This window comes from Gasterosteus aculeatus, chromosome Y, assembly GCF_964276395.1.
Source record: "Gasterosteus aculeatus chromosome Y, fGasAcu3.hap1.1, whole genome shotgun sequence".
NCBI classification, from domain to species: Eukaryota; Metazoa; Chordata; class Actinopteri; order Perciformes; family Gasterosteidae; genus Gasterosteus; species Gasterosteus aculeatus.
The window spans coordinates 3886618-3900087 of NC_135709.1; the positions used below are offsets into that span (position 1 = coordinate 3886618).

General features: G+C 44.5%; 1 protein-coding gene across 1 annotated transcript; it reads left to right on the forward strand.

Annotated features, from left to right (window-relative positions):
- Positions 1-84: 84 nt before the first annotated feature.
- Positions 85-11131, forward strand: LOC120812464 (uncharacterized). The gene is made up of 11 exons (XM_078097358.1): positions 85-4490; positions 4737-5524; positions 5598-5668; positions 5776-5918; positions 6141-6203; positions 6929-7087; positions 7240-7424; positions 8169-8233; positions 8825-8960; positions 9306-9595; positions 10371-11131. Exons 5-9 carry the CDS (start codon positions 6171-6173, stop codon positions 8833-8835), a joined length of 453 nt encoding a protein of 150 aa, XP_077953484.1. The 5' UTR covers positions 85-4490; positions 4737-5524; positions 5598-5668; positions 5776-5918; positions 6141-6170; the 3' UTR covers positions 8836-8960; positions 9306-9595; positions 10371-11131.
- The last annotated feature ends 2339 nt before the right edge of the window (positions 11132-13470 follow it).

Here is a 13470-nt window from a genome sequence, read left to right on the forward strand (position 1 = left end):
GTCTGGGTCACCTGTGGTATTCGTCACAAAGTTGCAACATCCTGTGTCTGAAGTTCACAGGCGCGACTTTGGATCAGTGCAGTAGACTGAGTGACCAGAGAAAGCAACGGTCAACTGACTTGCCTTAGTTATGCATGTGGTATTTCTTTGTTTGTATGCACCTTTATAGGCGCGCACACTCCGGGTATACAGATACAGATAACTAAAATGGGTAGTGTTCAGAGTAAAGGGGAGGCAGGTGAAAACCATGAGACTAATATCCTGCCACCATTGTGTAAATTTATGTCAGAGCGTTATCCTGGCAGTTTGAATCAAATACAAAGGTGGGTTGAATTGGGGTTTCCTTCAAAGGGGAGTTTGAGTGAAAATCAATTGGAACAGTTGGAATTGCAACTGAGGGAAAAGGAGAAGAACGATGCAGCTCAGCATGCAGGCCTGTCGAGAAGAAAGCAGAAGAAGAATGTGGTATTTAAGGCAGACTGGGAAGCCTTCAAGATGTGGAAGTATGAGTCGGAGAGAAGGGAGAGAAAGAGGTTGAAAGCCTTTAATTCATTAAAAAACAAAGAATCTACAAAAGGTGCTGAAATATGTACCCCCTGTAATCCTAAAACACTTTATCCTTGTTTTTCTGAGATCCTGAAGAGATCGGTGGACACGGATCTGGACTCCCCCCCTCCCCTCACTGCTCCTCCAGCCTACGTGAGCCCCCAGCTTCCTCAGCAGGATGCAGCACAAGCGAACCTTCCTCGGCTTGACAACAGCCCGCCAGGAGAGAGGCCAGATTCAACCTCCCACGCCAGCCAGACGACCTTTTCACCTGCTATGACCCGCTCGCAGGCTCAACAAAGGCAGGCCTTGCTAAGAGGAAAACAGGAGGCATTGTTTGATTCTGAAGCTTCTTTTCCAATGGTAGAAGTGGCGGGTGCACAAGGGACAATGTTGGTGTTCAGACCCTGGTCCGACACCGACGTGGCCGAAGCAATGAGCCACGTTTGCAATCCTAAGGATAATCTTGCTAAGTGGGAGACCGATCTGAAGCAATTTGTCAGAGAATACCGGCCGACCATGTCAGAGCTGCGGCGTCTGATGTGCAGACTTCTGAAACATGACTATCACAGAGTCCAAGGTGTGTTCACCACCACAAGAATGACTGCTCGCCTGAAAGATCCGGATTATGAGAATGACACAAACGCGGCCTTTAGAAACGCTGTTGATGCTCTCGTTGTGTTGGTAAAAGAACAATTTCCTCTGAGACTGAACCTTTCCACCATCACTTCTATGATACAAGGGCCACAAGAAACATGCAGCTCCTTCCTGGCACGCCTGACAACAGCCTTTGACACTCACAGCGGTCTCAACCGACCTGATCCGATGGGGGCACAGCCCCTGATGCCATATGAAGTCCATCTGAAAGAACATTTTATGAGCAGAATGAGACCTGAGCTTATACAGATGGTGAAAAGATCATGTGTGACCTGGAAAACATGTGCTCTTGCAGACATCCTTCAGCACGCTGAACACGCTGAAGGTGAATTACACAGAAAAGATGAACAAAAGAAAGAGGGCAGACAAAAAAGACTGGAAGAAGCTCAGTTTGCCATGTTCAACACGCTTGCAGAGCCAACCCACAAATTTGCCCAAGGCCAACGTGGAAGAGGAAGAGGCTACGGAAGGGCTCGTGGCAGAGGCAGATCAGACCGAAGTTACAGAAGGTATGATCCAAATATTTGTCACAACTGCGGAAAACAAGGACATTGGCAGGCAGAGTGTCCGGAGGACAAAAGCATGAGGCCATCACACCACGCGTCTGACTGAGAGGGACAGTGGGAGGGGCGGACCCCAGAGACGGATCACCCCACCACAGAGGAGAAAGTAATGCACCCTACACACACTCGTATACAGAACAAAACAGTTAGCGCTGGCACAACCACACACATCTTAAATTTTGCCATGTATGTTAGTAACCCAGGATATAAGAAATTTCCCCAATTAACATTGATGATTTCTAGCCATCCAGTAACATTTTTAGTTGACTCGGGAGCTACAAACTCAGTTTTAAGAATAGATGCCCTGCCCCAGCCTCCAAAAAGGAGTGGCAGAACACGTCTTACAGTGGGATCAAGCGGTGTTCCCGTTTCAGAGAGTTGCTCTGTTCCTTTAAGATGTGAGCTTGATGACCAGATGACGAAACATTCTTTTCTGGTGTCACAAAATTGCCCGGTGAATCTGATGGGGAGAGATCTGATGTGTTACTTTGGCATTGCGTTAAGCTCAACATCAGATGGCATCAAGGTGTTGAAAAAAGCTGAGCTCCCATTAATTCAGATGTTTAACTGTAGTCCAAAACCCCTCCTTTACGTATATGAATGGAAACTAATGTTAGACCAGGAAACACCAATTACTCATGACCTTGTTAAAATTGTAAAAACACACAGTACTGCAGCAGAAGATTGCATGCACGAACAGTCATTACATTGTACATCCCACGTAAGCATAGGGCCACACAGAAGGTACGAGGATGTGTGGCATGACCAAAAGTTGGAGAAAGAGAGATTGTGTTTGAAGCATGTGTATTGGTCAGAGGAGGCTGCTGCGGTGTCTGTATCTCTCTCTCCCTCCCAGGAAAAAGTGTTCTTTGGTTCTACTCCACACATTTCATTGGCTAAACCATCTCACTGGGAATGGCAGGATCTTGGTCCATGGTTGCAGCAGTGTCTCGGCCTAACAGATTTCAGACCGGGTGCAGAGGATCCTCATGAAGAGTATAGCGCTAGTGGTAATGTAGGTCGCACTACATTGAGCACACGAGTAAGTGTACACAGAACGGTAGAGCTCGTCGAGGAACACACACAATACGCAGAATTGTATCCGATAGCAGCAGCAGACGAAATTCCAGAGCTGTCACAAGTACCGCCTTCACTGTGGGCCGCACACAAGTACGATGTGGGTCTCATAAAAGGTGCGGCGTCATTGGTTGTGTGTCCTAAGTCAAATTACAGGCCGTGCCTTAAACAATACCCACTCAAACAAGAAGCTATTGTGGGTATAAAACCAGTGTTTGAATCCCTTTTAAAATCAGGTATTATTGTACCATGTGAAGATTCACCTGTCCGTACACCTATTTTTCCGGTAAAAAAGATTCGCGATAAAGGTCAGCCCACAGAATGGAGATTTGTGCAGGATTTGCAAGCAGTAAATGCAGCCACCTATCAGCGAGCACCAGAAGTGGCAAATCCACATACAATTTTGTCACTGGTCCCACCAGGCTCCACGCATTTTTCTGTTATTGACCTGGCCAATGCATTCTTTTCTGTTCCAGTTCACCCAGATAGTCAAAGCTGGTTTGGGTTTTCTTTTAATGGCCGCGGCTACACGTGGACCAGATGTCCAATGGGTTACCACGAAAGCCCAGGGGTATTCCACAGAGCGCTTAGCGAGAATCTACAAAATTTACACCTCCCTGCAGGGTCGGCCCTTCTAAATTATGTGGATGATATGATGATTTGCAGCCTATCAAAAGAGGCTTGTAAAATTGACACGGTAGTGCTACTTAAACATTTGGCAGAGAACGGACATAAGGCTAGTCTGCGAAAACTTCAATTCGCTCTAGAACAAGTGATTTATCTGGGACATGTGATCACAGCTGAGGGCAAATCCCTCTCTCCCAAACGTATTGGGGCAATTCAATCGGTACCAAAACCAATTACAAAAAAACAAATGATGAGTTTCCTGGGGATGACTTCATACTGTAGACAGTGGATCCCTATTTATTCAGAAAGAGAGGCACCTCTCTCGTTCATGGTCCACGGTAAAGGCCTCAGCGCGCATGACAAACTGACTTGGACTACTGAAGCTGAAAAGGCTTTTCAGGACTTAAAGACTTCCTTATCACAGGCTCCGACTTTGGGCCTACCGAGACCTGACTTGCCGTACACCCAGTTTATAGACCAGAAGGACTGCTATATGACATCAGTTTTGTGTCAGCCTCATGGAGGGAAACTTAGGCCGGTTGCCTACTTCTCCTCAAAACTTATCCTCCTTATCCTCTCTGTTTGCGAGCAGTGGCAGCAGCTGAGAAAGCCATTTTAGCATCACGCGACATTGTGGGCTACTGTGATGTCACACTTATGGTTCCCCATGCTGTCTCCCATATCTTACATGCCCAGAAGACTTCTCACCTCTCTGCTCAGAGATGGCTCAGGTATCATACAACGTTGTTAGAACTGCCTAACGTAATTGTCAAACGATGCAATGTCCTTAACCCAGCTACACTCCTCCCAACAGCAGATGACGGGGAGCCTCATGATGATGATTTTTCCTATATCCTAATTAGTAAAATACTTAATCATAAGCGAGTCTCTGATACTTTTGATTTCTCACAAGGCCTAAATCCACAATTTCCACCACACTATGTACATCAGCCAGTGGACGAACCCGGATTAAAAAAGGAGCAACGCCATCTAGATTCCCCTGGAATGACTGGGGTAAAGGTAGGACACTATAAAGCCTGGCAGTACATATAAATAACAATAAATCATAATTCATTGCATTGTTTACAATTGTGCTTATATGAATTTTATACAGCTTATTAGTCCATATAAAAAAGTATAATAAATCACCCTGTTGCCATTTGTTATTATTGCATTTGTGGTAGTATTATACATGTTTTGAGACCTGAGAAATGATTGCTAAATATCCATAATGACATTTATGTGTATCTATTTCACATCTCACAGGAAGAGCCTCACAAGCTTGACAGTCAGTTTACCAGAGAACAAGGAAGCATTTTAGGGCTGCAGTCCTAGATGAACCTCAGGAGCTGCCTGTCCCAGGAGACATCACAGAGGAAGCACTGCCTGCGTGTGGAGTAGCAGAAGATCATGACTATGCCTCCTGTAATGGCAATCTTAGGTTTGCTGCCCCTTTAGCTGGCTTCTTGTTGTTCTTTGCCATCAGGCACAGGTGGGAGTGATGTTTCGACGCAGACACACAAAAGATTTTCCAGCGATGATTGTAGTTGAGGTTTGTAATTTATTGCAGGCAATTGTATAAACAGATGAACATACCGGTTGAACGTGCTCCTATTGATGGTGGTCTGTCTTCGTGGTCTGGTGAGAACTGTCTGGTGCTCCCCTACCTGTCCCTCGCTTCCCGTCACCTACGTCCCTTATGTACACCCATGTGCACCTAATCACCACCACCTAGTGTCCAAAGTGTCAATATAAATACAGTCTAACAAACAAAATATACTTTGCCAACAACAACACATAATGGCCCCTACACACCGGCCCCTAATTGTCTTTTATAACAATTACCAAAAAATAATAAAGTAATGTGTTGGCAATGTTGTTTTTTGTCTGAAATCGGACGGTACGCACAAGGCCTTGTGCATCTGCTTTCGCCTCCAGTATTCTACCCAGTAACCAGGAGCCTCGTGGTGCAGTGGAGTCGACCACCACAACTATGTCACCTGGGGCAAAGTTCCTTTTTACCTTTGACCACCGCGGCCGTTCTTGTATTAATGGTAAGTACTCCTGTGTCCACCTTTTCCAGAAGAGATCTGCCATGTATTGTACTTGTCTCCATCTGCGCCTTAGATACAAGTCCTCTCTTACGAAGTCCAGGCGGTAGTATCGGCTTGGTTTTCAACAGGAGAAGGTGGTTTGGGGTGAGTGCTTCCAGGTCCATTGGGTCCTCTGAGAGCTTGGTAATGGGTCGATCATTTAGAATTGCTTCAACTTCACAAATTAAAGTTTGCAATCCTTCATCATCCAGAACAGAGCGCAGCACGTTTCGGACCATGCGGATCAAACGCTCCCATACACCGCCGTGATGAGATCCTGCTGGGGGGTTAAAGTGCCATTTAATTCCCTTCTGAAGCATAGCCGTCTGGATTTCGTCCTGATTCAAGGCATTGGGTGCTTCTCTCAATTCTCTTTCAGCTCCAACAAAGTTCGTTGCGTTGTCTGATCTTAAAGACCGTACTTGACCTCGCCGACAAATAAATCTTGGTAGTGTATGGATGCAGGAGTCTGTGTCAAGAGTATATGCAACTTCGAGATGCACTGCCCTGCTTGCCATGCAGGTGAAGATTACGCCATATCTTTTAACAAGACTTCGTCCTCTTTTGATCGCTATAGGGCCGAAGTAGTCTAGTCCTACATCTGTAAATGGAGGCTTGTCTGGTAGAATCCTTTCCAGAGGTAAGTCTGCCATTTTCTGTTCTCCAACTCTTCCCCGCAGTCGTTTGCACACAACACAGTTTGTTATGATCCTTCTTGCTGCAGAGTTAGCTTTGATAATCCAGTACTTTTTACGGAGTCGGGACAGCATATGATTTCTTCCCTATGGCCAATTTGTTCGTGGATATGTCGTAGCAATAGTGTGGATACGTGCAGGTCTTTCGAGAGAATCACTGGGTGCTTGGCCTCTTCAGGCATCGCTGGTCTACTCAGGCGACCACCGACTCTCAGAAGTCCATCGTCCAACACCGGGTCCAGCTTGTACAGATGACTGCTTCTTTTAACACCATTTTTACCAGCCCCTAGTGTGGATAGTTCCTCTTCAAAGCTTTGCCTTTGACTGAAAGAGATAACAGCATGTTCTGCATGCATCAGGTCTTTGGAGTGTTGCTTTAAAGGCGTGCATTTCCTTTAGTTGGCTGACCTCGTCTTTAAAGATACTCACAGCGGTCTGGATCTCCTTTCTTTTTCTAGTCAGCAGTAAGAGAGTTGTTTTTACTTTAAGTAGCCACGCTACAGCTGTCACTAGACTTTTCCAAGAAGAGAAATAACTCATCAAAGAGCTGGTGGGGTTCAATGGACCTTTCACAATAAGGTTACTTGTGATGTCTTGCTTGACTTCTGGATCATTGACAGAGATTGTGGTTTCCAAAAAAGGTTTCTGCCATTCTTTTTCTGGTTGATAGAGAAACTCTGGTCCTTTGATCCATCTCCTGCAGCTTAAGAAGCGGTTTGCCGTTAGTCCTCTAGAGGCTTCATCTGCCGGATTTTCCTTTGTGCTGACATATCTCCATTGTGACACGTCGGTAGCGTCCCTTACGAAGGAGATTCTATTTGCTACGAAGGTTCGGAAACGTTTTGTTTCGTTGGTGATGTATTTCAGCACTGTTGTGCTATCCGTCCAGAAGGTGGATTTGTTCAGCTGAAGCTGTAATTCTCTCCGAAGCATTATATCAACTGTTTTCTGTTTTCTGCATTATATCTCTGTTTTCTACAGAGTTCCTGCATAATCTGTTTGGCTGGCAGAACAAATGGCACCAGGAATCCCAAAGGGTCGTATACAGAGCCAACCACGGACAGGATGCCGCGTCTGGTGTATGCTCATGAGGGTGCAGTCATTCTGAACGTGAACACGTCTGTCTCAACGCACCAGTGCAATCCTAGTGCGCTTTCCATCGGCAGGTTGTCCTTGTCCAAGTCCAACTCTTTTATTTCCTTGGTTCGGTTTTCTTGTGGAATGGATGCCAATACCTTACGGCTGTTGCTGATCCACTTAGACAGTATGAATCCTCCCTTCTGGCAGAGAGTGGTCAGGTCTCTTACCATAAGAACAGCGCCCTGTTCTGTGGACATGGATTTCAAACAATCATCTACGTAAAAGTTGTTTTTTACGGTGTCTATAACCTCTGCTGGAAAGTGAGTTTGGTTATCTTCAGCGGTCTTTCTTAGTGCAAAATTTGCACAACTCGGCGATGACACTGCTCCAAAGAGGTGTACTTTCATCCGATATTCGACGAGATCCTGCTGCACGTCACCATCAGGCCACCATAGGAATCGCAAGTAGTCGATATGGTTGTCTGACACTTTGACCTGGTGAAACATTGCTTTGATGTCAGCCATCAGGGCAACAGGCTCTTGTCTGAATCTGAGGAGTACTCCTATAAGTGAGTTGGTAAGATCTGGACCCTGTAGCAATTGTTCATTGAGCGATGTTCCCTTGAAGCCAGCGCCGCAGTCGAAGACCACTCTCAGGGTTCCATTCCTCGGGTGATACACCCCGTGATGTGGGATGTACCAGAGTTTCCCATCAGTACGATTCAGTTGATCCTCTGGTATCCTTTCCGCATAGCCGTTGTTAACCATTTCTTTGAGAAAAGTTGTATATTCTTCGCGAAACATCTCCTTTTTAACAAACTTGCGTTTCAGGCTTTGGATGCGTTGCTCTGCTATGCAACGGTTGCTTGGCATGCGGGGATTTTCTTGCTTGAAAGGTAAGTCTATGCAATAGTGACCATCTGTAATTTTTGATGAGTGATTCACGATATCCAGGAATTTTATTTCTTCTCTGGACATTTCCTCTGTTTCCTTGCTGCTTTCTTCATTGTAGTCGTGATTGTATTGTTTAACCAGTAGCTCCTCTAAGTTCACGATGGACAGTCGGTTGACCGCAGCAGCAGGGCAGCCATTCTCATCCCTGCTGTTGTCTCCTCTCAAAGGACCATATATGACCCACCCCAATAGGGTCCTCACAGCGTATGGTCCATTGGCTTGGCTATTGACCACCTCCCAAGGTTCCAATGCCTTAGAAGCATTTGTGCCTATGAGCAGGTCAATGCCAGAATCTATTTCATGAATCTTGGCGTCCTTCAAGTAAGGCCATTGCATCAGGTCTTCTTGTCTAGGAATGTTGAGCTTGGAAACAGGCATGATCTTATGTGTAAATACATTGGGCAGTTGTATGAAATCAGTTTTGTCCAGACTTGATATCTCTAAACCTGGGATATGATGACTAGTCACAGGTTTCACTTGGTTCATTGTACGTAAAAGAATACTAGTCTTTTGTCCTGTTACATTCTGTGCAGAAGGTGGCTGAGCTTCCATGGTCCAAAAACGCATACGTCTGCAACACAGTGTCTCCCTTGGGGGTCTTCACTTGTACTGGCACAATAGAGAAGAGACAGGCTATTTCACCGGCCCCAATATGCCCACATGTATGAGGTGAGAGAACAGCATTGCTCCCAATTGATTTTCCAACCAATTCTGTTTTCCTTCCTATGTCTCTTTGTTCAATGTGAAGTATTTCAGGGTGATTTTTGTTGCAGATGTCACAAGTCAAACGACTATTGCAGTCTTTGCTCATGTGTCCTACTATCAAACAGCCAAAACAGACTCCCCTTTTCCTTAAGAAGTCAATTTTTTCCCTGTGCATCTTTTTCCTAATTTGTGGACACCGCACCAATGTGTGACCATCTCTCTCACAGAACCAACAGGAATTTTGAGGGTTGGTGACGGATACATTTTTCATTCCACTTGTCATTTTTTCTTGTATTGGCATTTCCACAGGTGTTGCAGTAGTTGCAAAACTGCTTCCTCTTGGTCTCGGCCCATCTCTTGCTGTGACATAGGTTTTGACGGATGTAGTTGTCTAAGCATCCTGGATGTTCCCAAAGAGTGGATCCGACAATATCTTCACTTGTCTCTCCATGAAGTCTACCAAGTCAGAGAAACTAGCTCGACATCCATGTTGTTCCGGGAGCTGACATGCCCTATTCCTCCACTTGTCTCTGAGCTTGTAAGGCAGTTTCAGAAGAATGGTCTTCATACTGGAAGCAACGTTCAACTCCTCCATATAGGTGAGTTGTTCCATTGCATTGCAACAACCTCTCGGGAATAATGTAAACGCTTGCAATGCTTTCACGTCCTCTGGCTTGATCGCTGGCCAGGCAAATGCTTTGTCCATGTATGCTGTAGCAATCTCATGTTCGCTACCAAAATGTTCTTTAAGCAGCTCTTTTGCTCTTTTATAGCCCTCAGCCGAAGACAAATGTTGACAGCTGTGGACTAAATCCTTTGGATACCCTCTGGTATATTGCTCTAGGAAATGCAGGCAGTCACTGTAGTCATTCAGTCTTTCTTTCCACTCCTCTCTCGAATGCCCTGATGAAAACTCCATATTGCAAGGGATCACCATCGTAAACAGGAATATCTCTTGGTGGTAAAGTAGAAGAGAGATTGTGTTGAGCTAGAAGAGTGGTTATGTCACTTCTGAATGATGTGATAGATATCACCTTGATTATGATCATTATATCCAGGTTGTGTTAGAGGAGTCATATCCTGAGCTCTAACAGATGGTCCATTAGCGCTTTCCTTTGGCTGAACAACCTGTTGCTGGGAAGATGATTCTGTTCCCGTCCGCACATTCAGTCTTTGTTGCACTTGATCGGGAAAATAGATGTTTGCATGTGGATTCTCTTTGACTGACCTTTTCCATTGAACAGTTCCTTTTTCCAAATAAGAGTTCATCCCGTCTGACACTCTTGAGCTATTTCTTGATTCAAGTACATTGATTTTTGCATTGGTTGCTGCCAGTTCAGTCTCTAGTTCCAGTTGTTCTTTCTTCCTTTTCAGTTGTTCTTCCTGAGCCTCCAGGTCATGCATTTTCTGCAGAGCGGCGACCCGTTCCATGAGAGCAGCCTTTTCTGCATGAGCTTTAATGCGAGCAGAGGATGTTGAAGATGCACGTGATGAAGAACTTGATTTGTGGCTTGATTTGGGTTTTGACACATTAGAAATACTGTCATCTGGTCCAATGTCATCTGTGATTATATTTTCATCAATGGTATGCGTTGCATGCCATCCAACCTCTGAAAACCACACATTTACATCCTGTATAAAACCATCAAAAATTGTCATTTTTTGTTGAAACCAGTGATTTTGCTTTTCAAGTTGTAATGGGAAAATTATATGTGACCCTTTTAAATGCTTCATTTGTATAACCAGTTTATTAGTTGCAAGTGCTTAGGTCACAAAGGCCCTGACATAAGAACTGATGTCTCCCGCTTGGATTAGATGTTTCCAGCGTCATAGCTGTAGAGATTGAACAAAGTGTTTGTTATGTCTATGACCACCTTTGTTTTAGCATGTTGGGAGAGCAAGGACACGGTCAAAGAGCTGACGTGTCTCACATGGATAAGATGTTCCCAGTACCCTGGCTGTAGATACTCAACAAGATGGTCAAAGGTTTCTGTTGACGCCACCGATATCTAAACTTATGTATAAGAACTGCCTCGATGTGTTGGGGGAAAAAAAAGGAGGTTCTTGACAGTCTACTGACCACGTAGCTGTTGTGACCCTTTTTCCCTTGCAAGGAAATAAACGGAGAAAAGACATACTTGACTCAGAGCCTTTGTTTCTTACTTAACGATTGTCTGTGCAAAATCTTCCATCACAAAGTTCATTTTCAGGCAATGGTAACTTCACCAATGACTCATGACTTCTTTTAGCATCATTACAGAGGTTGATTAATGTAACCAAGTTAGATTGCACTTCATTTGCATTCCCTTTTGATTTCATGAGCTCTTTCTGAAACTCCATTGACTTCTTAGCTTGCTTACATTTCAAGTTTCTTGCTTTCTGACAGTTTTCAATGAACATTTCCAAACCTTTATCAGTGTGTCTAGTAACCCTTTTTCCTTTTTCAGAATCCAATGCAACGTTGCCATTTTGTGACCGAACGTCAGACTTGACTATGGACATATTTGTTTGTGATCCAGTAAACCGCACTGAAGGCAGAATGCGTCGAGCAGCTTATATTGTATTGAGAGTCAACGAGATTCAGTGTTGCGGTTTCTGGTCCTACAGCTTTTCCAATAAAGCTTAGTGTTGCACGTACCTCCTCCGTGGCTCCTTGTTGTTTGGAGTCTCCAATCTCCTTCCATCAGCTCGCACAGGTGGCGTCAATCTTCCGTGGATTGGGCTGGCCGCGTCTGCCCTGGCAATCCTTATCCAGTTCCAATACCTTCACCGGCTCAATTTTCACTCATAGAGCGCAGTTCTCACTTTTGTATTGGCAATCTTAGGTTTGCTGCCCCTTTAGCTGGCTTCTTGTTGTTCTTTGCCATCAGGCACAGGTGGGAGTGATGTTTCGACGCAGACACACAAAAGATTTTCCAGCGATAATTGTAGTTGAGGTTTGTAATTTATTGCAGGCAATTGTATAAACAGATGAACATACCGGTTGAACGTGCTCCTATTGATGGTGGTCTGTCTTCGTGGTCTGGTGAGAACTCTGTCTGGTGCTCCCCTACCTGTACCCTCGCTACCTGTCACCTACGTCCCTTATGTACACCCAGGTGCACCTAATCACCACCACCTAGTCTCCAAAGTGTCAATATAAATACAGTCTAACAAACAAAATATTCTTTGCCAACAACAACACATAATGGCCCCTACACCTACCATCCTTCTCCTGGTAATCTTGGTAGTTGTAGTCTCTTTATTTTAGAAGAGCCAAGAATTACTGTCACGCTGACTAACAAATAACATCCAATAATGAATACAAAGAAAAAACTAGTAGATGACTTAAAGGGTGTATGTTTTTTCTTGCTTTTAAAGTAAACTGGATGCTGCTGTGATGAGAATTCAGGAGTTGGAGTTTCAAGTTGTGTCACTTGAACTTGAAATCCAGCAGCTGACCGTTAAGCAGCAGCAGCCTCTGATTTTCAAGTTCTGTGTCACAGATGAGGACTTTCGTTACTGCACTAAGTTTAGCTCAAAGGAGGTCTTCACTGTGTTTTGGGAGTCAGTTTACCCTTCTGCTTCAAGGCTTTTGTACTGGTCCAAGGCACAGCAAACAGCACAAGAGACACCTAGCCCTCAGCAAAAACTTCCGCTCATTGATGAACTGTTCATGTTTCTCTGTCGTGTTGCAGCTGGGCTTCAGGAGAAAACCTTGTCAACCATCTTCGACAAGTTCAAGCTCTATTGCCCTCAGGTGAGAGTGATAATAGACTGCACCGAGATCCATTGTGAAACAGCATCTTCTCTCTTCAGGAATCAGGAATCAGGAAACATTTATTAGCCAAAATATGTCAAACATACAAGGAATTTGTCTTGGCGGTTAGTGCGCGACAGTAGACAGACAAGACAACAGTGCACAAGTAATAAAATAAAGTGGAATGAAATGCTAATGCAATGGGTTAGTAGAATAAGGCTGTGGGTTAGTATAAAACAAGGGAATAAAGTTAAAAAAAATTAAATATTAAAAAGTTAAAAAGAAAAATATTAAGCATAAAGTGCACTAACGAACAAGTAACAGACAAGAGACAAAGTGACAAGTGACAAAGTGATGAATTGCAGTTAAGTGGCATGTGCAGTATGAGGGGGAGTGACCGGTGGAGTGTTATAGTCAGGCAGTGGGGGAACGTTTTCTAACTATGAAAACCACACCACCTTTAAAGGTCTAATTGCCATTGCCCCATGTGGGGTTATCACATTTGTTTCGAAATTGTACACAGGCTCCATCTCTGATATAGAAATAACTCAGCAATCGCAGATCTTGCAGTTACTTCAACCAGAAGATGGAGTAATGGCGGACAAAGGGTTCCAAATTGAGAAGATGCTGTCACAGGTGGGGCAAACCCTCTTCATCCCTCCACTGAAAAAATCGAATCAGCTCAGCACAGCGGACACACTGAAGACCCAGGCTATTGCCCGCTTGAGAATTTTA